Below are 27,385 nucleotides of genomic sequence, written 5' to 3'. Positions count from 1 at the left end.
GAGTGCAGACCGTCCCCTTGTCCCCTTGCCTCGCTGTCTCGGATTCTTTTACCACACTCTTGGTCTTGCTCCGCCAGGAGCGCCGGGAGGGGCTATGTTCCTGAGTGTGGGTGGAGGTATGAATCTGAGGGGTGGGGGCCACTGAATCCCAGGTCTGAGCCCCCAGCCCCAGCCCCCTACCCCGCCAAGTACTCGAGCAAGGCCAACCTCCTGTTTTCTGCTCGGTCTCGCCGGGGTCGCCTCCTGGAACACTTTGGTTATTGATTCCGCTGAAAGAGCCGGAGTGCGAAGACTGCGCTTCCCAGGGGACGAAGGGAGCGGGGAGGAGAACAGGCTGGCGGTTAGGGGAGGGAGTTGATAAACTTTAGGAGGGATGCAGGGCGTTCCTCGGTACCCTAGGGCCTCCTCGGCCTCCCTCTGCCAGGCTCGGCGTGCGGCTAGACTAGGGGTGGAAGAGGAGGCCCGACGACCCCCCACCCTCAGCGCAGCTCCCTAGCGCCGCTGGGAGTCGGAGAACCCCGACTCCGGCCCAATCAGCAGGGAGGGGTGGGGCGGCCGGGCGGGGGCGGGGCCGGAGAGGGAGGAGTCGGGAGCGGGGAGCTGGGGGAGCGGGGGGCGCGGGGGGCGCGAGGGGCGGGGAGGCGCGGGCTTGGCCAGCCCAGGCTGGCCAGGCGGTGGCGGAGGCGGCGGTGGCGGCCGGCATGGGCGATGGGGGCACCGAGCGCGACCGCGGCCCCGCACGCCGGGAGTCGCAGAGCGGGCGCGGCGGGGACGGCGGCGGAGCAGAAGACTCGAGCGCTGTTGCGGGCGGCCGCAGCCCCAGGGAGATTGCCGGGACCTCCGACTCCAGCCCTGCGGGCTCCAAGGAGAGCAGCGCCGACAGCGACGGGCAGCCGGGGCTCAGCGAGGCAGACCACTGCCGCCGCATCCTGGTGCGAGGTAAGGGGACGGCTCGAAGCCCTGGCCCACTGGACTCCCCTCCCTTCCCTCACCTGGGCCTCCGAGCTCCCTGCAGCCTCCACCTCCCAAGTCCTATATTCATTCAGACGATCGTCGTCCAGTCATTCATTCAGCAAACATTATTTTGAGCGTCCATTGTGTGCTGGACATTGAGCTGAGTGCAGGGGACAAAGCGGCGAGCGGTAAGGAAGAGATCCCCGTTTCACTGCCTTGAGATGCTCAGCTCTCCAGTCTCACCCGGGAGGGTTACCGTGGCGGGGGCCGAGATGCGAGTGCGGGATACGGAGAGCCGAGTCCCCGCCCCGCGACCCTCGCGGCGGGTGCGGCGAAAAGCGTCACGAGCGCTCCGCGGGGTCAAGGCGAGGAGGGACCAGCGCCCGGAACCGCGGGAGGAGAAGGCCCGGCTCCGCTCAGCTGCCGGGCGCCTCCCAGCCCCGCTTCCCGGTCCCGGCCTCGCAGGCGCATGGGCTGCTCCCGGGAGACTGCACCGGAACGCAGAGGGCGGCGTGCGCCACCGTCGCCCGCCGGGGCTTCGCTCTCGCGGTTCCCACTGCCTCGCGGCGCCTGGGCCCAGCCGGCTCTCGGCGCGGCCTTCTCATGGCCTGGCTTCTCGCGTCTCACCGATTCTCCCTCGCCCTTCGCCCTCCTCTCTTCTTTCCCGGCCATTTCCCTCCGCCGAGCTCGCCTTCCCCGCCTTCCCTTCCTGCAAGAATCCGAGTGCCCGGCTCTTCCGGGCTTCCTCGCTGCGAGGCTGCGGCTTCCCCGGCCCCCAAAGCCAGCCTCTCGCCCAGCTCGCCTTTCGCCGGATCCGGGCCTCGCCCAGCGAGATAGGAGAAGAAAGGGGATTCCGAGGTCTTGCCTTAAGCCTGTCCCTAGGCCGCGGCGAAACCCGAGGTCTGTTTCCCCCACCGTCCCAGAGTCCCGGACTGGGAAACCCAGCGGAAAGAGGCCACTCGAGGGTAACAGCTGCCCCCGGTTAATCCCGCTGCCTTTTTCTTGCCCTTTCTTTTTGATCGCTTCTCTTTCGAGCTTGAAGGCCTAGAAAGAAATCAGCCGGAGCTGATTTCCTCGGCCACCGCCTAGGGAAGGGAAAGCAGCACTAGGACCCCCGAGTTTGATCTGGACTGGGCTGTGTGTGAGCTACCCACACACAGACAGAAACATCTTGGCCTGGTCGCTCACAGCTTCCCCACAGCTGCTGAGTCTGAGTGACTCTGGGAATGGGGGCTAAAGGTACAGCATGGAGGCAGCCCAGTGTGAAGTTGCCTGGTGGCCATCCTGGACACAGACTTGGGGACCCTGGTCTTCAGGAAACACAGGAAGCTCCAGGCCAGGTATAGTCACTCAGTGCCGTTCAGGGTCAGGCTCTGGGGGTCAAAGGACAGAGCATGGGAAGGTGGTCCCCAACCAACAGGGATTCCAACAGGTGTGTGGCCCTCTTGGGCACTTGGGATTAAATTAGATCCATTCCATAGACTGTGGGGTGTCCTGTGTACAAGGCGTTAGCAGCCAGTTTGGAGTTCCGTTAAGGAAATCTGCACGACTTCCAGAAACAGAAAAATCAGCTTCCTAAACCCACATTCCCAGGTTAAGGACACGCACCACCTCACACTCCATCTGTGGGTTTTTCATTTCCTTCTGCCTGAACAGTTGTGGTTCTGTGCCCACCTACCATCCCTTCTGCTCTAACTCCAGGCAGATGGAATAGATTTTGTGTCTGCGTGCGATGACAGATAACTCCCAGATGTTGAGTCATAGAAGGTAGGATCACAAATGATGCCCTCCAAGAGCCCACCCACTCCAGGAGCAATCCATGGACCCCCTGCTGGATGCGGGGCAGCTAGTGCACACTGTTATCTGTAGTTTTCCAAATTCATGTGGGCAATACCGCAGCGCTGTTACACTTAGACAACATAATGAAAAGAGAGCACAGAGGAGGTACTTATTCTCTTAAAAGAAATAAAAGGTAAATGCAGGGCCTACATACATCTCTCTGTCCTTTTCCATTTAATGACAAGGAGGTTATTACAGGCCTCAGATATCAGGGACGTCATTTACCGCTAATCCCTCCTAGCCAGAGTCACCTGCGTCACTCCAGGCCCCACTGGGCCCAGGGCGGAGGCTCTGTCAGATGAAAGGCCCTGCACTGGCGAAAGGAAGTTCGGGGTGCCCTGCTCCCTCGCTGAATGTCCCTCCAGTGTGCTCTAAACAGACAGTACATTTTGCCCTTGACCTCCGAGGATCTATCCTCCCAAAGTACCTGTGGAGGAAACCATAAAATGGGGGAGAGTAGGCAGTTAGTATGCCCATTGTTAAGTTGCTGGCGGGGTGAAGATTCTGAGAAAGAGCCCTTCTTTCTCTGAGTTTTTTTTTCTGCCTCCTTCCCACTCTGCCCTTGCTCCCTTGAGGGCTCCACCCCAAAGTAGCAGACCTGTTGAGGGAGTCCCAAGATGCAGAGGAATAAGAGAAAGGCTTGGTGCTGGAATTACGTGAAGCTGATTTGGAATACAAGTCTTACAGCCCTTTGAACTTGAACTAGTTTCTTTGCCTCTCTGTGACCCAGTTTCCTCATCTGTACGAAGAAAGCATAGCTCTTCCCTTGAGTGCCCGTGCTCAGGGTCAGAGATTTTGTCTATAAAACTCCAAACAAGCAGCGGGATCTCCATAAATATTCTGTGGAATGAGAGGGGTGGGAACTCCAAGGAGACTAAAACTGCTTCAGGCCGTGGGCCTCGTTCCTCAGAGGCCTCCCCCACCGCAACCCCTGGCCCCAAAGGCTGTGTAAAGCATTCAGAGGTGAGCAGCCAAGGGGACGAGGACTGGCTGACGAAAGGTGGCCCAGTGCCACCTTGCAGACCACACAGTACGGCCTTCCCCAATCCCCTTCGAGGAACCCTTGCACAACCAATCACCGAAGTTTCCCTGCCTCTGCAAAATGTGGGTCAGGGAGCCAGGGAGGCCGACCTGCTACATCCCCTGCCTCAAAATGGAGGCCGCTTCATGCCACACAAGGGCACAAGCAAGGCACCGAGATAACAGGGGTGTGCACAACAGGCACACCAGACACTCCACTGAGGACACAGCTAGGCGTCCACAGGGGCCCTAAAGCCACTTCAGCCCCATACCTCTGCATGCACAGCCCGTTGACTAGTGAGGGAAAGGGGTGGGAAACCCTTTTTTTTTGTATTAACATTTGGAAAAGACAAGCCATGGGGAGGAAGCAGGTAGAAAGAGAGCTGCAGCTCCAAGTTCGCTGCAGCCTGAGTGGTACTGCCTTTTCGGTTGAGCCGGGATCCCTGCAATCAAAACAGCGGGGACACGTCTCACCCCAGACTCCCAAACCTCACAATCCATGCTCAAATCTGCACACTCAGACGCACTTAGGTGATTCTCACATGGACCCGGAGTCAATTCAGCAACGCTTCTGGACAGATCCCGGAATGGCCGTCCACCAGCCTCACCCACCCAGCAGATGTTATGAACAATGCCTAGCGCTGGTCCCAGCTCACCCAAAGCGTCCCTCTGATCTGCCAGTCTCAAAACCCCAGTCAGGCCTCCTCAACTCTGCACTGCCACCTAGGCCTGAGTCAGGCAGAGTTCAGAGGTGCCCCCAGTACACTACTGCACCTTGAGACCTGTGACACCCTGGGCCTGACTCAGCACCCCTCCTCTGGTAACAGGCGGACAGGAAAGCTGTGGGAATCCTCGGACTGAGTGAATGACTACCCTCCTCACCCCTGCAGCACCAATACCCACTAGCAGAAATGTTTTTGCCTGGGATCCTGATGGATGTGCCCAGGGCCTCTGGCTGTGGCTGAACAATTCCCTCTATGGGTGTGAGTTTGGTGCAAGGGGTGATTGAATTTAGCGGCGTCTAGCCCCCTGAGAATTGAGGGCAGTACTGGACCCACGCTGCAGAAATGTATTGGTGGAAATAGCACAATGGCATACATCAGGCAGAGCCGTGGACGCTGCGGACATGTTTGAAAATGCTGGGCAAGGGGCCAAGCCTTTTGGGGGCTTGAGCTAGTAGCAACCCAGGGAACAGACAAACCCCTTCTGCAGCCAGGTCTGGGCTCAGCGTTGACCAGAATCACCTGCTTTCCAGTTGGATTTACAGCAGTCCCTGGACCCAGGATGACTCGACCTGGACCAAGCGTCCTCACCCCCCACCCAAGGCATGGCAGCTCCACGAGGGCACACCTGCCACCCCCCTCCCCCAGATGGGGTGTCTTGGCAATGGAGTCGGTGACTCAGAGTGTTTATTGGAAGGAGCCTCTGGATTGCAAGTTCCTGTGTCTGGGCCCTCTGGGCACCAGACCTTGGGACTGGAGCCTCAACCTAAGTCTGTTAAGAGAAAACCGGGACCATTCCTCCCAGGCAGTGGTTGAAAGCTTTAAATGATTCACGCAGGAGATTGTGCTTTGGGGGTTTTGGTTTTAGTTTTATTTTGGGAGCTTGTGGGGAGTATTAGGTTTCTTTTTTATTTTCCTAGGATTGTTTTCGTTTTATGTTTGTTATGTTTTTCATTTTGCTTTGTTTTTGGCGGAAGGACCCACATTCTCAAGGCCGGTCTGTGGACCCTATCATTTTGGGTCTTTACTTTTTACTTGATATTCATGCTCCCACCCCACCCCCAGACACACACACACACACACACACACACACATGCAGAAGCAGACCTGCAGACAAATGCGGTGTCTTGTTGGTGTGTCTTGCGGGCACACTTTCATTTTCTGGGATCTGTGAAGGGCCTTCCAGGGCTCCTCGGGTTCTCAGCTAGTGCTGCCGCCCGGGGTGGTCTCTTGAACTCGGGTGCCTGTGGAGCCGTGGCCAGCATCCCGCGCGCAGCAGACACACGAGCGCGCGTGCGCGCGCCTGAAAGGTCAGAGCTTCTCGGTGGCCCCCGGGTGACCCAGCCGGGCAGGGAGGCTGGGACAGTGGGTGGGTACTGGGATCTGGAGAGGAGGGAGCGGACTGCTGCAGCATGCGTCCCTGGACTTGTTCGGCCGCACCAAATACGTTGAGTCTCCGCACAAACTGCGCACCCCCTGTAGCGAGACAGGGCTTCTAAGGCTGGCGTTGGCTCGACGCCATTTCCTCAATTACCCCGACTCAAGTCTGGGGCCAAAGTAACCAACCCAAGCTCCCTCTCAGTTCGCTCTTTGATTTGTATTTTAAATGGACGGCGAGGTGGAGCACGGTATAGGAAGCATATGAATTTTGTCTTTATTTCCTGTTTGCTTAGTATAAACTAAAGATCGGCCTGACCCTCCTCGGAAAGTGGGTAGCGGGTTCCCGGCAGTTCAGCCCGCGGAGTTGCGTACCCCAGTGTGAAAACCTCTGACAGAGGACGCCGGGGCGAGTGGGCCGACCCAGGATCCCCGGGACCCGGGTGGTCTGCGCGCCTGTTTTGCCCCGCTCCGTCCGCTTGCAGGAGGGGGGAGATTGGAGGGTCTCAGCTAGGGATGCCAAGGTGGCAGTGAAGAGGCGGCGCCAGGACGCAATCTGGCCTACAAAGCCGAAGAGTGGGCGAACCTGGAAAAGCCAGGGCTGCGAGCGCGGCGGGTCAAGGATGGGGCGGGGAGGGGGCGCGACTGTGAGACGCTACTGCCACCCCCAACCCCAGTACAATCCCCTGACCCAACTCACCCACGTTTTCCCATCATCTTGCCCTTCGCTTGCTAGTTGATTGATTCCACAAACATTAACGAGTGCCTACTATGTGCCAGTGAAGTAGGAAATGGCACCCCACTCCAGTATTCTTATCTGAAAAACCCCAGGGACAGAGGAGCCTGCTGGGCCACAGTCCACGGGGCCGCAGAGAGTCGGACACGACTGAGCGATTGAGCAACTACGTGCCAGACCAACATGGTAGGGCTGCTGGCGCTGACAACCAACCGAGAGACCATTTGGAAAGCGGGGACATGCGAGGTTCCTGGCCCGCCGGGGTGGCGGCACGGCCTGAGTGGCGAGGGAGCCACGCAGGCGAATAATTCAAGGAAGGAGGGTACTGGAGCCGGGTCCCCTAGACGCCGCGCAGGGACCACGTAGGACGTAGACACCGCACCCGCCAAACCCTAGCGATCTCTCCAGACGATTCCGTGTGCATACAGTAGGCACTCAGTAAATATCTGCCGAATGAATTAGAGGAAGCAAAACCAACCTCGTAGGAGGCCGCAACGCCCCTCCCGGGGAAGAACGTCTGGGCTGCAGTGACCTCATTCTTTGACGTTACAAAGGTGTTCCTTACATGAAATGGTGATGATGCCAGAGCACAGAATAATTGTGAAAATAGAAAGTTGACGGCGCCCTATTTTTGGAATTTTGTGCAATCGTCAACTTCGGGGGCCACGGAAATATAAAACCCGAAAAAGCTCAAATGTGGTTCTTTTTACTCGTTCTTTGGATCCCCAGGGCCGCGGAGGCAGTCTGGAGGCAGGCAGCGTCTGGACGAGGAGGCCGGGCAAGAGCAGGGCGCGGAGGGCGGTAGTGAGCCTCCCGGTTCTCCGCAGCTGCTTGGGGGAGGTTCCGCTGCAGAGCCAACCAGGGAAATACTAATAACTAGGTAAATCTGCACCCCTTCTCCCCGCCCAATTCACAGGCCCCAATTCCTTGGTTGGAGCTTGAAACAACGGGGTAATTAAAGTTAGGTTTGTTATGTTCTGTTTGCCCCACCGCCCACCGCAGAGCGCTGGCAGCCAGGGCTAGACGGGTGGAAGACACCCAGCGAAGAACGTAAGACCACGCTCACAAAATAGATGGGAACAAAACAGGTAGAGCATTTAAATTCAAAAAGCAGTATGGTGACTTCCCTGGTGGTCCAGTGGTTAATGCAGGGGGGATACGGGTTCCATCCCTGGTGGAGTAGCTAAGATCTCACATGCCTGGTGGCCTGCGAAAAAACAAACCAAAACGTTTACAGAAATATTATTGTAACAAATTCAACATACTTTTAAAATGGTCCACATGGGAAAAAAAATTAAGAAAAAAAAAAAAGGAATACGGTCTCAAGGTTTAAAAAAAGTGGGGGCGGTAGAAACCTCCCGGAAATAGCCACCATTCCTAGTTTCAGGTGTGCTTCAGTAGATTTCTCCCCTCTTATATACACATTACATAAGCTGTCTTGCAACTTACCATTAAAAAAAAAAATTTCAACCCCGCCCCAGGTCATCTTTTCCGCTCAGCCATTTCACACTGTTCCTTTTCTGCTCAGTACTCCTTTGGAGGAGGAAAGCAGATTTTCGTATCCTCTAGAAGGATGTTCCTGTTGTTCTCCTCTGGTACATCGAAGCTTTGTAATTGTGAAAAAGTAAAACCAATCTAAATATCCAACAACGGACTGGTTAAATAAAATTTTATTATAGCTGCATAATTATAGCTGCATAATGCAGTTGTTAAAAATAATGAAGCACTTCTAGATGGAAAGATATTTATTGAATAAATTTTATCAAATGAAAAACAGCAATTTGCAGAAAATCTTACTTTTGTAATATATAACTTACATATTAATTTTTTTCAATTACTGGGGAAAGTTTGAGAGCTTGAGAAATGAACTCCCAATCCCCACGTTTTGAGCCCTTGAGGGTTTCCTAAAGATAAATTCCTAGAAGTGGCATTGCTGCTTCAGGTCAGAGCTGCAGGTGGACAGCCCTCCAGTGTCATAGTAAAGCTGGTCACTGATCTCTCCATTCAGAGCCTGCAGTCTTAATGTACAGTGATGAGATATTGTTATTTTATGATCTTTTCATTAAAAGCTTGATTGAAAACTCATGTGGAAAAAAAAGAGTTACACTCTACAAATTTTAAATGTGTTTCCTTTAATTTTAAAACAGTGATTCATTTGATTCAAACATCAAAAAGTTGTTTTAAGTACACATGAGAAATCTCTTTCCCATCCTTCTTCCCCATCCTCCAATTCCCACTGGGCTCAAAAGCAGCCATTACTTACTGCCTTCCAATATGTTATTCCAAATCATGTCTATGCTTCTGTAAGCCAGTACATTATTTTTTTTTCCTTTTGCTTGTTATGCATATGGTGGTATCTATATATATTTTCCTGCACCTTGCTAATTTCACTTACCAATGTATCTTAGGGTATAAAGAACTTCTGTTAGTTTTTTACAAATGCATAGTATTCCATTTCTAGAGACTGGGTAGACCAGAATGTATGTTATACCACCTGTGCCTTAATGGTAGACATTTAGCTTTTCTCTTATCTTCTATTATTATATACAATGCTACATTAAATATGCTTGTTCCTTGGTCATTTCCACATGTGTGGGTCTTACCTGTCAGAGAAGTTCCTGAAAATAGGTTACTGGGTCAAAGAGTGCCTGTGTTTGTAATTTGCAAGATAATGCCCAAGGGTCCTCAATAAGATGGTACCTACTCCCCTTAGCAATGCCTGAAAGTGCTTGTATCCCCAAGTCTTGCTTTCACAGTTCACACTTTTTATCTTGATAGATGTTAAATTGTTCTTTCAGGGGAAGAAAAGTTTAGCAATTTAGACCCCCACCTTTGTCCTCTCCCCATATTAGAGATTATATATCTTACACATCTTTGCTAAGAAGTTCCTCGGTGGCATTTTAATTTTTTTTTTTTTTTTGATTATCAGTGAAGTTGAGCATCTTTTCATGTTTATTGGCCAGTTGCACTTCTGCTATCTATTAATTCATTTCATGTGACCATTTTAATTTTCAAGTATTCCTTTTCTTATTGATTTGTAGAAATTCTGTATTGTGGACAGTGGCTCATTGCTTTCAATATATGTTGCAATTTGGGGGGTTATAAATTGTCCTTTAATTTTTTTCTGATGTCTTTTGTTTTCTGAACTATAAAATCTCTTTCTAATTACAAAATCAATCCGTGCCATTTTGCTATATCATGTAAAAGTTGCAAGTTCTTCATTTCCCCCACATAATACACTTATACTCCCAAGATGCAATCTCCCAAACTTTCCCTAGACATTGAAAAACATAAATAAGTTATAGATTGCAAGAGTGAGGGTTTTTTTGCAAACTTCTTTTCTTCATTTAATAGATACCTTTCAATCTAGAACTGCCTTATTCTTTTTAACAGTTGCATAATACTATATTATGCAGATACAATAATATTTATTTAACCAGTCCCTTGGTGATGGATATTTAGGATGGTTCTACTTTTTCACAATTACAAACAATGCTTCAATGCTTTGTATCCTAATTTGAACAGATTTATTAAAAAGTCTCACGAGACAATATGAAAAATATGAAAACAAGTGAGACATTTTATTATATTAAGGAATGGTTGTTAATGTTTCTAATTGTGACAGTAGTATTGTGATTGTTTTCTGAAGATACTTATAAAAGGATTTATTAAAAACATTTATAAAAATCTTTCTGGATAAAAATGTTTCTGGATATGGTGACTGGGATTTGCTTAAGATTATAGGGAGATAGAAGAGCTAGGATTGTTACTGAGTTTATAATTGTTGAAGCTGGAGGATAGGCATATCACAATTCATTATACTTTCTCTCTGTCTCTTTTTTCTCTTTTCTCTCTTATTCTGTATGTTTGAAATTTCTTATGATAAAAATTTTAAAATAATAAACATCATTCCACATATATCTGGTATGCATATAATTACAGGGTAAGTTCCTAGAAGTGAAATTTTAAAATCCAAGTATATACACTTAAAATTGTGATTGATATTTCTAAACACCAAAATGTACTAATTTATACTCCTGGAGATTGTGTATAAACATACCATTTCTCCCCCATATCCTCCCAACCCAGGATGTACTTAGGCTTTTAGAGCAAAATCTTTTAAGTGAAAAAAAGTCTTGTTTTATTGGTGTTTTTGATTACTAGTCAGGTTAAGTGTATTTTCATATACTTATTTTTCATGTTTATTTCCTCTTCTGTGAATTTTTCATTCATATGCTTAGCCATTTCTCTATTGACTTACTCATTGTTTTTTATAGTTGTAAACTATTTATAGACTACATAAATATATAACATATATGTTATATGTTTACATATATGTTTACATATATGTATGTAAACATACAAATATACACATATTTTAGTATATAGAAAGAAAATGATCCCTTTTTCTGTGACATGTGTTGCAAACATCCCCAGATCTTTTTCATTCTTTTTTCTTCTTTTTCTTTTTTTAACCTTGCTGTGAATTGGGTTTTTTTTTTTTTTTGACTCAAATTTTTTGGGCTTGTATGTTTTAGTTCTCAACTAGGAAGTTCTTCTCCAACCAAAGGTAACAATATTACATATATTACATATGTTATATATATTTAGAATACTCTTAAATTTTTTGTTACAAAAATTCAGTGTATGTTACAATTTTTGAGTTTATAATTTGTCTTTTATTTTTTGTTCTCATGTCTTTTTATTTCTGAAGTATAAAATATTCTTTTAATTATAAAACCAATTCAGGCTGAAATGAAGTGAAAGTTGAAAACTCTTTGTTTACCCCACCCAAGGTACTTCACTCCCAAGATATAACCTCCTAGACTTACTTTAGTAATTGAAAACATAAATATGTAAGTTGTATATTACGAAAGTGGGATTTTTCGCACACTGCTAAAAAGTCTGTCTGCGGAGACTGTGACAGTCTTTGCAAAACCAAATAATAAAGAAGTACATGAAGTAAGATGGGGGAACTCTTTGCTTCCTGACCAGCTTCCACTCCACAGAGTAAACAGAAAAGAGGTGTCCATCCTGCCAGGTGTAATTCTGTATAGGTATAAGCACATGCGCACACACACAGTTCGCTTTTACCTTTGGTTCTTTGTAACACTGGGCTTGTACACACGAACGTGTTTTCACGGAGCAGTATATGATGGACACCCATTCAGGTCAGTATATGAAGACGCACCTCACTCTTGTTCATGCCTACATAACAGCCAAAGGCATGCCTCTACTGTGGCTTCCTCAGCAGCGTTGCTATTGATAAACACTCAGCTTTTCCTCTCTCCCACCCCTTCTTACAAACTGCTACAAACAGTGGCTCTTTATGAAATACATAATATTTCTCTGGCACAGAAACCTCTGTAAATTTTCTGAAACAAAAGAACTATACATTTTTAAATTTAGCTAGGCATTGTGAAATTGTCCTTCAAGAAAAACTTTTCCTCTATTAACCTGTATTCTCACCAATGGAGCTTGAGAAAACCTATTTTCGTTCACCTTTGCCAGTACAATTTTCCCAGTCTGATAAAGTATCTGAAAAAAAATTTATCTCTTTTCTATTCTAACTTTCATTTTCTCTAAGTCCCTCTGAGCGTATTTTTCCATATTTATTAGCCACTAGGATTTCTTCTTCTCTTAGTAACCCTTTCATATAATTTGTTCAGTTTCCTACTGGACTGCTTGACTTTATTCGTTAGACCATAAAGGCTGTGTGTGAACTAGACATTAGGCTGTTTTGCATGTATTATTAATATTCTCCCAATCTGTTACTTTTGTTTTAACTGTCTCTCATCCTGCCGCAGTTTCTTTCTCTAGGTACTCAAATCTGTTATTTATTTTTTAAAACTCGTCAGTGTTTTTATTCCACTTTCAGAGATTTATTTATTAAATCTAAAGTTTTAATCCATCTTGTGTATATTTTTGCATGCAGTGTGAGATAAATGACTTTATTCCAGATGATGCACTAACTGTCCAAAAGCCAGGTCTTGAGTAATCTCGTCTTTCCTCCAGCTGATCTGAAATTTCATCTTGATGATAATCACAGTTCCTCATATAGGCGTGGATTCGCTTCATAACTCGCGTGCCAGCTTCACCAGTTTAGTTGCTGCAGATTTGTAATCTATGTGGCAGTGACAGTAACGCAAGAATTCTCTCCTTATTCTTGCACGTTTTTTCTCAACTCTTCTTCCATTTCAATGTTTCCAGTAAACTGGAGAATGAGGTTTTTTTATAAGGAATTTTCATAGTGATTAGATTTCATTTGTAGATTAAGGCAGAACGGATATTTTTACATTTAAAAATCAGTGTGTTAACAGCTTATCATGTAAAGGAACTACCTGGGTGCTACCTGGATGAAGTCTGGTAGGACTTTGAGGGGGTTTACTGGGAGAGGTAGTAGGAGAGGGTCATTTTTGGTGCTGGAGGTCAAGAGCATTCGCTATCTGTAATCAGGCAGGAGTCACCACCTCTCCCATGGCAAAGGATCTTTGGGTGGAATTCACTCTCCCTGGTACCCCTGAGGCTCACCCCTCTTTGAGGAGACCTGAAGGACAGCAAAACTCAGCCTTCATTCTGCTTAGACTTATGCATTTCACTCTAACAAGACCCTACCCACCTAGAGACTCTGGAATTAAGCTGTCCCTCCTTCCTGGTGCACCCCCCCCCCCCGCCCCGCCCAACACACACACACAACTCCACCTAGGAAAGCAACAATCCAGGGAAGAGGGCTCTGTCAGTAGGAGGGACTAGATTTTGCTGCACTGCTGCTGCTGCTGCTAAGTCGCTTCAGTCGTGTCCGACTCTGTGCGACCCCATAGACAGAAGCCCACCAGGCTCCCCTGTCCCTGGGATTCTCCAGGCAAGAACACATAAGTGGGTTGCCATTTCCTTCTCCAATGCATGAAAGTGAAAAGTGAAAGGGAAGTCGCTCAGTCGTGTCCGACTCTTAGCGACCCCATGGACTGCAGCCTACCAGGCTCCTCCATCCATGGGATTTTCCAAGCAAGAGTACTGGAGTGGGTTGCCATTGCCTTCTCCGAGATTTTGCTGCACAGACAACCTCAAATCTCAGAGGTTTAACAAAGAAATACATTTCTAAGTCACTTGATAAGTCCATCACAAGTGGTCAGGGGCTTGTCTTGGTACTCAGAAACCCAGGCTGATGAAGCTCCAGCTTGGCTTCTGCCTCTGTGATCATCCCAGTAGAGAGAAGGGGAGGTGGGAAATCAAGACCTGGCTTTTGACATGTTCCCTGAAAGTGACTGCATCCCTTCCTCTTGACTAAAACAAATCGTGTGGCCGTATCTGATTTCAAAGGGCAGAAAATGAATGCAATCCTACTGTGTGCTTGGAAAGAACTGGAAATACTGGCGAGCAGCATCCTTGGTTTATCCATTAGCTTGACTTTGATGAGCGGTCTCCTCTGCTGGTCCTAGCTAAAACAGCAAGCACAGAAACACTGACTGTTGGATGTTAGCTATTTGGAGAAGGTCAGAAACATCCCGTTGTTTTATTTTCTTCACAGTACTTATCATTACGTTACGTATTAGATTTTTTGGTTTGGTTTATCTGCACTGGGTCCTCCTTGGGGTATGTGGGCTTCTGTAGTTGCAGTACTCAGGCTTAGTTGCTATACGGCACATGAGGTCTTAGTTCCCCGACCAGGGGTCCAACCCACATCCCCTGCACAGGAAGGCAGGATTCTTAGCCACCGGACCACCAGGGAAGTCTCTACATATTCATTTTTTAATTTATTATCTGTCTCTCTCCCCAGTACAAGGTCTACAGGAACAGGGACCTTGTCAAATTTGCTCATTTCTATATCCTCAAACACAAGAATACTATTTGGCACATAGTAGGCATTTATTACAGCTTTCCTGGTGATTCAGACAGTAAATAATCTATCTGCAATGCAAGAGACCCAGGTTTAATCCCTGGGTCAGGAAGATCCCTGGAGAAGGGAATGGCAACCCACTCCAGTATTCTTACCTGGAGAATCCCACGGACAGAGGAGCCTGGCAGCCTACAGTCCATGAGGTTGCAGAGTCAGACCAACTGAGCAACTAACATTTTTTACATTTATGTTGAGTGGTTGAATATACATAGTTTTATTTACAGAAATGGGATAGTACTACTTACTTTCTTTCACTTAATATCAGTTTATATGGATACTGTCTCATTCTTTTAGCTACATGGTATTTTATAAAATATGAATGGCATGAATGTATCATAATTTGTTCATTGTATCCCTTACGGGGAACACTCAGGATGCTTTCAAATTTTCAACATTTTGAACAATGCTGCAGCAAACATCCTGATGTATACCTTGGAGCACATGAATCTATGCTTAAAATAAAATTTCTGGGGCAATAGTTATGTGCTTCTATAAACTTGACAATTGCAGCCTTGAAAGATTGTGACAATTTATGGTCCTACCAGCAGTTAGTGGGAGTGTAGAATCACCAACAGCGCATCTTTGCTTTATTAATCTTCTATTAATGTCTCTCCGATCTTACGGGAGATAAAAAATTATCCATTGTTGCTTGGACTTGCATTATCCTGATTACTGTGAAGCTGTGTTCATCTTTTCACATATTTATTGGCCATTTGGATATCTTTTCTGTGAATAGCTCACAAAAATTACTTGATCATTTTTTCTATTAGACTATTGCCCTTTTAAAAATAATTACTCTTAATTGTATTTTATATATTCTGAATTTTATTTCTTTGCCTTTTAAAAAAGATTTTCAATTGTGTATTTTGTATTTTATCTTGGTTTTGATGCTTTTGTCGTATAAAGGCTTTAGATTTAATATAGTTGAATAATATCCTTTGTTTTTCCTTTACATTCCAAGTTTGCATCTTGCTTGGAAAACTCTTCCCAAGCTTAGGATTAAAAATTTGCTTTTTATATTTTCTTGTAATGCCTTCATCATTTTGTAGTCTACAATTTGCTCTCTTTTCCATTTGAAACATTGTTTTTTATGGTGTGAGACATGAATTTAACCTAATTTTATTCCAAATGGATAATTTATGGTCCTCAATCTACTTAACTGCATTGAGAGACTAGACATATAGAACGTTCCCTTTATCATAAACTGTCACTCTGTACACATGGCTCTAGTTGTATACTCCTTATTTCATTTTTTCCCAATATTCAGTAATTTGAATCCCACCATTACCATTTCTATTATATGCATGTTTCATTTATTTATTTAATATTTTAGCAAACAACAACAACAAAACATGCCAAGAGGTTAGAATGATGTTTTGTCACAGAAACTGACAAATCTGTTTTTGGAAAGAATATTTTATATTTTCAAATGAAATGTCTACTTTTGGCTTCATGCTAAGTATGTAAAATCATAGATTTAAATTTGTTCTAATAAACAGTAAAATAACTGCATAACTTTTGAAATGACCAAGATTTATTTATGTATCATTCTAAATCATCTTACAAACTATGAGTGAAATGCAGAGGCACTTGAGCTGCTATTGTATTCTTTTCACAAACAGATTTGTCAGTTTCTGTGACGAAACATCATTCTAACCTCTGGGCATGTTTTGTTGTTGTTGTTAATGTCTTATTTTGAAATAGTAAGAGAATCTCAAGAAGTTGCAAAAATGGTAGAAAAGCCCTATGTATCTGCAACCTAGCTTCTCACAATGGTGACATCTTATTTGACTATAATACATTATCAACATCCAGAAATTGACATTAATTCAATATAATTAACCAGGTTAATGACCTTCCTCAGATTTCACCCATTTTTTGCATACACTTTTTTCTTTATATATAGTACTGTGATGTTTTATTACACTTACAGATCCATATAACCACCACGGCAGTCAAGATGCAGAACTGTTTTGACGCCACCAAGAAACATCATCCTTTGTAGTCACAGTCTCCCTTGCCTAACCCTGGCAGCACATCTGTTAGCCACCTCTACAGCTTTGTCATTTTGATAATGTAATATGAATGGAATCATACCGTACATAATCTGAAGCACTGCCTTGGGTTTTTTCACTCAGTGTAATTTAATTGAAGATGTATCCAAATTGTTGTGTCTGTCTATAGGCATTGTTGTACCACGGTTTGTTTATCCATTCACCCATTGAGGAACATCTGGATTGTTGCCATTTGGGAGCTCTTACAAATAAAGCTGCTGTGAATATCCCCCTGTAGGTTTGATGTGAACCTAACATTTCATCTCTCTGAATTAAATGCCCAGGAATGAGATTACAGGGTTCCATGGTTAATATAGGTTTACCCTTTTAGGAAACTTTCCTAAAAGTCAGTTTCCAGAGTGGCTGCATCATGTTCCATTCCCAGTGGCGATGAACGCGGCATCTAGTTTCTTCGCATCCTCACCAGCCTTTGGCACTCTCACTCTTTCATTTTCACTCCTTTAATCATTTTTCTCCTGGTTTTCATTTGTTTTCTCCTGATGGTGAGTGGTGTTGAACCTCTCTTCATGTGCTCATTTGTACGGCCCTTTGGGCTTCCCTGGTGGCTCAGAAGGTAAAGAATCTGTCCACAATGTGGGAGACCTGGGTTTGATCCCTGGGTTAGGAAGATCCTCTGGAGAAGGAAACTGCTACCCACTCCCGTATGTGGCCTGGAGAATTCCATGGACAGAGGAGCCTGGCGGACTACAGTCCAAGGGGTCTCAAAGAGTCGGACACGACTGAGCGACTTTCACTTTGGGGATATCTGGGGACAAGTCTAAGGTCCTTATTCCATGCTGCTGCCTGTCCTGGCCCTGTGGAGGAGGGATGCCCTCGGCTGCTCCCTGAGGCAGGAATGCCCCTTTAACTCCCCTACAAGGAGGAAAGGAGGGGAAGGGCTGCATGGTTTGACATCACTGGTCAGGAGCAAGCTCAGGGCTTCAGGTGGGCTCCAAGAGGCTCACCCGGAAGAGGATGTGAAGCTTCCAGCACCATATATGACATCCATACCCCTTTCTCCTCTTCACACCCCCCAAGATACTTTTAATAAAAATCAGTGCCTTTGGAGATGGGTTCATTGGGTGTTGTGAGGAAAGTTCTGAGCCTGATTTCACAATTGGAAACACTAGAACCTGAGCAAAGGGAACCCAGTCACAATGGGGTCACAAACATTAACCCACCATTTTGAAATGTAGAAAGGATTGGAGGGGGGAAGCTTGAGTTGTCCCCAAAAGCCAGATTCTACCAACCCGCCGAGAGCAAGCCTCTCATCCCTGTGCTGTGTCCTGCCCAGTGCCCTGGAAAGGCCAGCCCAGTGCTGGGGGAGGACAGCCTCTGGGCCATGACTGCATCCCCAGGCTCACCTTCTCCCTGATGGTTGACTGAGAACACGAAGGTGTTTGAACCTCTGAGATGGGGAGTATGACCTGTGAGCTGAGCCAGGAGCCTATGAAGAGCCAAAGTGCACCCCAGAGTGGGACTGCCCTGTGTGATCCAGTGCATAAAAATTCACCCAGCAATGAAGGAGACTCAGGTTCAGTCCCTGGTCGGGGAACTAAGATCCCGCACACCACAGCTAAGACCCAATGCAACCAAATAAATAAAGTACATCCTGGAGGAGGGAACATTAACTGGCCCTAGTAGGAGGTAGGCAGAACCAGTCTCATAAAATATACTACAGGACTTGGAGGGGGAGATCTCAGGTTCACCCTTTAGAACAGGGATTCTAAAACTAGGTTCTGCAGTCTTATGGCTCACAAGGAGCCTCTTGACAGCACCTGCCAAATGCAATTCCTTTCCTACATCTTCCAGGGCAATGATGAGCCAGTGAGAAGATTCCATTTTCTACCCATGACGTCTATAACCTATCTCTTCACTATAGCCTATTAATTGAATCACTAAGAATTACTAAAAGAGGGTATTCATCAAGTAAAATGAAGGTGTTTCTAGAGTTTTTTAAACACTGTCAGTATGATCTTGGGTAGATACTTAGAACGTGTACCTCCATTTCCCCATCTCTAAAATGGGGATAATCACAATTCCAACTTCACTGAGACATGGGGAAGCTTTAAGCACTTAAAACGGTGCCTGGCCCAGAGCATGCATTGCAGAGGCGTCAGCTATTACTATGAGTGGCCAAGGCTGCTAAAGCTTCTGACCACATTGCAAACTCTCACTGTGCACGCCCTCTGGAGAGGGGTGGAGTTCCTACAACCCTGTTACCTGTGCCTGATCTTCCTTCGTAATGGCAAATTACTGTTAGTTTAGCTTTATTATTATCAACTGCATGTGTTGGGGGAGGTTTGGTAAATCCCAGGTGGCACAGTGGTAAAAAAAAATCCGCCTGCCAAGGCAGGAAACACAGGAGATGCGGGTTGGATCCCTGGGTTGGGAAGATCTCCTGGAGTAGGAAATGACACCCAACTCGGTTGTTCTTTCCTGGAGAATCCCATGGACAGAGGAATCTGGTGGGCTTTGGTCCACGTGGTCGCAAAGAGTCGGACATGAGCACACACGTGGAATTTGATGGTGCATATTTCCATACTCTAATTTTTGACATAAACTTTTTTAATAACTAGACTTGAAGCCATCAGTGTGTGTGATTCAAACATGGATCATCTTTGCCCCTGTACTCAGACTGATATATATATATATTTATAATCCGCCCTCCAACCTCCAGGAAATTTTGCTTTAGCTGAGTTTCTTTAAGTGGAACTATCTGGCAAATGTTAGCTGCACGTTTTTCAACCTCTCTTAAATAGGCTTCAAAATATTGGAGATGCCATGCATGGATGACATTGGTCCAGGGACCAGGATGGTGGCCCTGCTGTTCAGGACTCAGCACACAGGGAGTGGCAGAAATTCCCCCTCCGGAAGGCACCCCAGCAGCTTGATGTGGTGGCAGTGGTCCTCGGCTCCTCCTGGGGATCACAGCTCCACCCCACAACAGCGAGCCTCTTCAGGGACCCCAGGAGAGTCCGTGGATAGAGAGAGCACCCATCCATACCACACACACACACACACAGGGCTTAAGACCTGGCTCTGGACATCTCCTCCAGTAAGCCTTATCTGATTGATCATATCCAATTCTAAACCATCCTTTCCTCTGCTCTTGAGGACTTGGTATTTTCTCTTTACATTTGTTTCTTATTCTGCCAAGGAAGAGAACCCTGGCTGAGACAGAGTGAGTCCCTTCTGCCCAGGCTGGATAATAAACCTGACATTTGTACTGAGGCCCATTCACATACATATACCCATTAGATACAACGTACTGCATTGGGTGATTGAGGAGGCGAGCCCCAGAGAGGGTAAGCAACTTGTCAGAGGTCACACAGCCAGGCCCAGAACGGAGGAGCTTCCCATCTGATCATGCTACCTTTTTTTAAATTTATTTATTTGTTGTATTTTGGCTGCACTGGGTCTTCGTTGCTATGTGCAGGAGGCTGCTCTCTAGTTGCAATGCTCAGGCTGTCATTGTGATGGCTTCTTGTGCTGTGGGCACAAGCTCTAGGGTGCCCAGGCTTCAGTAGCTGTGGCCCACAGGCTTAGTTGCTCTGAGGCATATGGAATCTTTGTGAACCAGGGATCAAACCTGTGTCCCCTACATTGGCAGGCAGATTCTTAACCACTGGACCACCAGGGAAGTCCCACACAGCCTCTAATTAAGATGTTCATTGGTGGGTTACATCCTTAACTAGTGAACTAATTTGCCTCCTTTCATGACCCCTGCAGATGCCAAAGGAACCATCCGAGAAATTGTCCTGCCCAAGGGCCTGGACCTGGACCGGCCCAAACGGACCCGCACATCCTTCACGGCCGAGCAGCTCTACCGCCTGGAGATGGAGTTCCAGCGCTGCCAGTACGTGGTGGGCCGTGAGCGCACTGAGCTGGCCCGCCAGCTGAACCTCTCCGAGACCCAGGTAAAAGGGCAGGGCCAGCTTGCTCCACCGCTACCCTGGCAGTCCAGGAGCGCCCTGGGGTATGAGGCCCATGGGCTGCTGCCCGGAAACCCAGCTTTGGAGTTCAGACATCTATTAGGGAAAGGTTTAAAGTTACTGGTAAACCAGAGCAAATAAACACAGTGCTGACCAGAGAAAGTTGGCATTTGCCAGTGGGGGTAGGGTAGTGGGGCACTTCTGGATCCATCAGGCCCTTTGGATGGAATTTAGGGAAAGGCCAGAGAGATAGGAGAGAGAGACATTCAAGATGCAGGGAGTGGCTTAAGGGGGTGTTTGCCGGTGCAGGAGGGAGCCTGCAGAAAGGCATGGGGCAGGGCTGGCTTGCTGGGAGCACAGGTTCAGGAAAGAGATGAGGCATTACAAAGGGGGGTTGGGGACCTCTTGTTTCCACATTCTGGGCCTTTTCCCATCCTCCCTTCATCCCAGTGAGCCCTAGAATCTCCTGTTGGAGAGAAAAGGTCTGAACTCCCCCTTCACCCAGGTAGGGCTTAGCACTTAGCAGTGGTCTGCCCAACCCAAAGGAAAGACTTTTGTAAACTGAGCACCTAGTCTGTGTGAATGGAGGCATTTCAGACTGGTGGTGGCGGTTGTTCAGTCACTCAGTTGTGTCTGACTCCTTGTGACCCCATGCGCTACAGCATGCCAGGCTTCCCTGTCCTCCGCTGCCTCCCAGAGTTTGCTCAGACTCACGTCCATCGAGTCGGCGATGCTCTTTAACCATCTCATCTTCTGTCACCCCCTTCTCCTGCCCTCAGTCTTCCCCAGCATCAGGGTCTTTTCCAGTGAGTCGACTCTTTGCATCAGGTGGCCAAAGTATTGGAGTGGTATTATTCAAAGTAATGGATCTAAATAATAATGATAGTGGTAGTGGGAAGTTCCCTGGGGGTCAGTGGTTCGGACTCCACACTTTCATTGCCGTGACCTGGGTTCAATCCCTGGTCTGGGAATTAAAATCCTGTAAGGGTGTGCAGTGCAGTGTGGTGGTACAGAAAAGTGGCAGTAATAATAATAATACTTCCCCAGTACTTATTGTGCCAAGGCACTGTTCCAAGTTAGTTATGTTAGTTTGCTAACCCCTACAACCCTGTGATTGTAGCAACCAGGAATATCCCATTTTACCCAGGAGAGGTTATTATGCCCAAGGTCATACAACGAATAAGTTCCAGAACTAGGATTAGGACAAGCAATCTGGCCCCTTTATGCTGCCTGTATACTGGGCAACCATGCTGGAGCTTGTCAAAAAAAGACTCAGAGACTCTAAGTCTAGCTACAGGTAAAGAGCTTGAAGTACCAATAAATGTATCAAAAGGGCCAAACCAGGGCACACGAAGGGAAGAGGAGAGGAAAGAGAGAAGGAAGCAGATGGGTCTGGGGAGGATGGGGGAGGCTCTCCTCACACCGCCCGCTGCCGCCCTGGCCTTGGCACCCCCACCCCACCCGGCAGTGAGGTCAGGACTGCGGCTGTGAGGGCTGCTGTCTTGCAAGCCGCCCCTGTAGAGTCCCAAACAGCCCAGCAGGTGGCCTGGGGCGGCTGGGCCCTCCCTCCAGCTGAGCTCAGCTGGGCTGGACAGCCAGGCTTTGTCCAGGAGGCCTGCAGTGGCCAGGCGAGACAGAGCTCGTAGAGGGAGTCAGGAGACCCCCCAGACCAGGGTCTGAGTTGTAGGCATGGGGTCCTCCTCCTCCTGTTTGGCCTAATTTCCCTTTGCCTCATGTAGTTTACCCCCCAACATCCTCCTCTGAAACTTTCTTTGCAAGGGCACCTCAGATGCCCAGGCCAGCAACTCCTCCTCAGTCCTCATCCTTCCCTGCCCTGCCAGTACAAGCCACCTTTATCTGTTCTTTAAAGTCAAAGCCAAGTCCCTTCTCTTCCGGGAAGCCTTCCTCAGGCTTCTTTACGTCACTGCAAGACCTGTTCCACATGGCTTGACCTGTAAAGTGTGGTGTGTGTGTGTGTGTGTGGTGTGGTGTGGTGTGGTGGGCACCTACCTGTATTCATTTCCCCAAAACAAGAATGTATTTGAAGGGCACATCTGCTCCTCAGGCCTCCCTGGGGAGCCCAGCACACAAGTGGGCACACCGTGGACCCGCAAAGAACCCTCAACCAGCTGATTGTCCTCACCAGCCTCCTGCCTCTTCCCCTGGTCCTCGAGTTCGGCCGACAATGTACAGTATTACTAACACTGAGAGTTTCCTGTGTGCCAGGCATTGTTCTAAGTGCTCGATGTGTTCTAACTCGTTTAGTCCTCACCACCAGCTCGTAGAACAGGTGTGAGGTTTTTCTTCTGACACCACTTCTGACACTATGTGGTATGTTCCCACGCCGACAGCAGTCAGTTCTCCAATACCAGCTGGGTGTCCGACAATACAACTCAATTCAGGTCTGACTTTAACTCCTGGAGGTAACACCCACGCTATAGGTTATGACCAGCTATACAAAGCGGGTTCCCACACCCTCTCCTTAGATTTGATAAATTGCTAGAATGACTCACAGAACTCAGGAAAACTCTTTACACTCTATTTACTTCTACAAATGTATTTATTACAAAGGATGCATGCATATATGCTGTGCTAGGTCATCTCCGACTCTCTGTGACCACTTTGGACTGGAGCCCAACAGGCTCTTCTGTCCATTGGGATTTTTCAGGCAAGAGTACTAGAGTGGATTGCCATTTCCTGCTCCATGGGAAGAACCCACATCTCTTGCATCTCCTGCATTGGCTAGGTGGATTCTTTACCCACTGAGCCATCAGGAAAACCCCATCATAAAGGATACAACTCAGAAATAGGCGTACAGAAGAGATGCGTAGAACCAGGTATAGAGGGGAGAGTACATGGAGGAAACGTCATTGTTCAAGAGTCTTTACGACCCAGTCTCCAGCCTCACTGTGCTTTCTGGAGGGAAGGGAATGAAAGTTCCAACCCTCTGATTACAGGTCTTGTCTTTCTGTGACCAACCCCCATTCTAAAACGAGGGGTCCACCCTGAGTCACCTCATTAGCATAAACTCAGGTGCGCTCAGAGAGGGCTGGTTATGAACCTCAAAAAGCTCTGGACCAAGAACCAGGGACAAAAACTAAGTGTACTTTTTTTTTAGTACAACAGAATGGCTCTTTATTATTTTTATATTAAAGAGAAGGAAATGGAGGCACACAGAAATTAAATTACATGCTCAAAATGTAAAGCAGGCACATTCATTAATTCATCTAATTTTAATAAAAAGTTAGCTTTCAGGACTTCCCTGGTGGTCCAATTGTTAAGACTCCAGGCTTCCAGTATAGGGGGCGTGAGTTTGATCCTTGCTCAGGGAACTAAGTTCCCATAGGCCACACGACGCAGTCAAAACACTAAAAAAAAAAAAAAAAAAAAAAAGATGAATTTATGAGTAATATTATTCCCATTTCAGAAAGTTGAACTCAGAGAGACTAATTAACTTGCCAGGTTTACATGGCTGGAATTCTTAGCATGTTCTCCCATGCATGTGTGTGCGTGCTCAGTCACTCAGCCATTTCCAACTGTTTGTGCCCCCATGGACTGTAGCCCGCCAGGTTCCTCTGCCCATGGGATTTTCCTGGCAAGAATACTGGAGCAGGTTGCCACTTCCTCCTCCAGGGGATCTTCCCAACCAGGCCTCAAAGCCGAGTCTCCTAGGTCTCTTGCATTGGCAGGTGGATACTTTTGGGCAAATATATCACTGCCTGCCTGCTGCGTACCAGGTGCTGTTCTAGGCAGGCCCTCCCCTCCCTGTTACACCCAGGACAGGTTAGGACAGGAGCCCCTGTCCAAGCTCCCCGTGGTGGGTGGCGCCCCATTGCTGCCGCTCCCTTCATGCCTACTTGACCTGTGTTTGCGGGGAGTGGTCAATCTCTCTCCTGCTGCATCTTCAGGGTCCAGAGGGAAGGAACCATGGCCTCTGAGTCTGTCCCCCCCCTCCAGGTCAGAGGTAGGAACAGGGAAGGTGAGCAGTACACCTCACATGAGTGTGGGCCCCAGGGATTTCGTGTTTGATCTCTGCCACAACCCAGGTATTTTTGTCCTTATCTTAAAGATGAGAACTGAAACTCAAGGGTCCCTGGTGGTGGTGCCTGGCTGAGAACCCAGAAGACTTCCCAGCAGGGGAAAGGATTATAGTGACACACAGGGCCACGTCCCCAAGGATCTGGCAGGACCTCTTCCTAGAGCAGTCAAATTCCAGCATGACCAACAGTCACATCCTTCAGCCAGACTTGGCCGAGGCGTCCGACTTCCTTGACTGCCCTTCATTGATATCAGCTTCAAATGTCACGTCTTTAGAGGGGCCATGTTTGCCACCCCACTGATAACACACTGCCTCCCCGCCTCTCCTCTCCTTATGGTGCCCCCTTTCTCTCCATCCGAGTGCCCAAAGTGCCAATCCACAGCTGTTGTCTGTGCATACCAAGTTAATACAGAAATGGAGCATACGTGTTTAGAAATATACAGAGCAGTTTTTCTAATGACTCACTTTAATTGTATTTTATGAAAGTATTGGTCCACAACAGATTGGAAACATTAAAAAGTGACTCCGCACCACGAATCATTTGAGAGATGCTGCTCAAAGCACTTACTGCCACTGACAGCCACACCTGTTTGCTTGTATTTGTTGTTTATCATCTGTCTCCCCCTCGACCCTGCCCACCCTACACAGCAAGGATCCTGCAGCCTAGAACAGTGCCTGGCACATGTGCTGTGCGCGCTGAGTAGCTTCAGTCGTGTCCGACTCTTTGCAACCCCATGGACCGTAGTCCACCAGGCTTCTGTGTCCATGGAATTCTCCAGGCAAGAATACTGGAGTGGGTTGCTATGCCCTCCTCCAGGGACTCTTTCCAACCCAGGGATTGGATGCTCAGTCCACATCTGCTGAATGCATGAGCGAGTGAGTGAGTGAATGCAGGAATCAACCTCAGGTAGATCCCCTAGCTCCCTGGTCACTTTGGTTTATCGAAAAGCAATCCGATCCTGTTGAAAACACCCAACTCATATGTATTTCAGATCTTTTCTTCTCCCCACCCTCCTCCACTCAGAGCAGGCATGACGCACTGCTGGAGGGACGTGCAGGGGAAGAGCCCTCTAGAAAGCCTCTAGAAAGGAGAGGGGAGTGTGCTACCCCTCCCCCACCGGGGCCAGGAGGGCAGGGAGGGTGGCAGCTTCAGGCCTGAGGAGCCTCAGGGCCAGAGGCCTTGGCTGGAGGGTCGGTTGCTCTCACAGGGGCCTGGTAGGCATCGTCCCAAGCAGCCTCGGCTCTGCCCTAATCCTGTGCCGGGCCAGCCTCCTGGCCCTGCTCCTCTCCCGCCACCTATCCTTCAAGTTGCAGCATCCCGTCTGTCCTCCCAGGCTGGAGGACACCAGCGGGTCTCTCCATGCCTCTCCTTCCCAGCCCCCCATTCCATGGTCCCCTGCTGGCACATTGCCCAGCCAACTGCCAGCCTTCCAGAACCTCCCAACCAGGAGCAAGGGAGCCTCTCTGCTCCTGGGGACATGGATCTGGGTGCTCCCCAGGCTTGCCAACTGGGGAGCAACTGTCGGTCCCTCCTCCTCAGGACTCCCAACCTGCCTCCTTGGGGGAGCACCCTGTCCTTCCCCAGAGAGGAGAGAAAATCCCATCACCATGAGGGGCCCGCAGAACTGACCACTGAGCTCGCCTGCCCCCCAGCCTTCCTTTCCTTCTGCAGATGAGGAGGGGGTTGGAGTGCTACGTGCCAGGCGCCTGGTGCTGGCAGAGGGCAAGTTCTCCTCCTCTCATTAGCCTTGAGAAAGGTCTCTGCTCTTTGGTGGCTCCATTTAGGATGTGGGGTACTTGGCACTGCTCTGTCCTCAGTTTGGGGAGTGTGGCCACTGGAAGTGTCCCTCACCATCCTGACATGTCCTCTTATACTCGGTGTTATGTTGAGAGGTGCTTATAGGTGATGGGGTGGGAGGGGCTGCCGGGATGGCCAGATGGGCTAGGGAGCTCCCTTCAGAGGTGGGCTAGGGGTGGGGGGCAGGTGAGACAGGAGGAAGTGGGGGTGGCTAAGACTGAAAGGCATGTGGGCCAAGAGGCGAACCTCACCTGTGCCCTCCCTCCATCCAGGGGTCAGGGTGGCTAGCTGTGGAGGGGTGCCCGTGATTTTGGGGGCCAGGGTCTCTTGTTCCCTAGCCAGGCTGATGGCGGGCAGATCCTGACGACAACCTGACTGCTCTTCTTCCCTCTCTCACTGCACCCCTGCTCCCCCCACTCCCTGTCCCCACTTTGCTCACCTGTCCCCCTCCCTCGCGGACTCCCCTCACCTCACTCTGCCCCAAGGTGAAGGTCTGGTTCCAGAACCGCCGCACCAAGCAGAAGAAAGACCAGAGCAGAGACCTGGAGAAGCGGGCATCCTCCTCGGTGTCCAAGGCCTTCGCCACCTCCAACATCCTGCGGCTGCTGGAGCACGGCCGGCTGCTGTCCGTGCCCAGGGCCCCCAGCCTCCTGGCGCTGACCCCCGGCCCACCGGGCCTACCTGCCGGCCACAGGGGCACCTCCTTGGGTGACCCCAGGAACTCCTCCACACACCTCAACCCGCTGACCTCGGCATCACCCCCACTGCCGCCCCCTCCGCCGGCGCTCTGCTTTTCCACCGCCCCGCTCCTGGACCTGCCTGCTGGCTACGAACTGGGCTCCTCGGCCTTCGAGCCCTATAGCCGGCTGGATCGGAGAGTGGGCAGCCCCGGCGGCGGTAGCAAGAAGGCCAGCGCTTAAGTCTCCGTCCCCTGCGTGACACTGAGTCCCCAAGCACAGCACCGCCCCTGCCTCCTGGGCCCAGAGACAGAAGGGGCAGCCACACGCCCTGCCC

At 48.6% G+C, this 27,385-nt stretch overlaps 1 protein-coding gene across 1 annotated transcript; it reads left to right on the top strand.

Annotated features, from left to right (window-relative positions):
* The first annotated feature begins 701 nt into the window (after positions 1-701).
* VAX2 (ventral anterior homeobox 2) lies at positions 702-27,385 on the top strand. Its single transcript, XM_055539719.1, has 3 exons — positions 702-939; positions 20,332-20,519; positions 26,857-27,385. The coding sequence occupies exons 1-3, from the start codon at positions 702-704 to the stop codon at positions 27,289-27,291; spliced, it is 861 nt and encodes a 286-aa protein (XP_055395694.1). The 3' UTR covers positions 27,292-27,385.

This window comes from Bubalus kerabau, chromosome 11, assembly GCF_029407905.1.
Source record: "Bubalus kerabau isolate K-KA32 ecotype Philippines breed swamp buffalo chromosome 11, PCC_UOA_SB_1v2, whole genome shotgun sequence".
NCBI lineage: Eukaryota > Metazoa > Chordata > Mammalia > Artiodactyla > Bovidae > Bubalus > Bubalus kerabau.
Note: the sequence above shows the minus strand (reverse complement) of the source record. Positions and strands in the feature narration are given on the sequence as shown.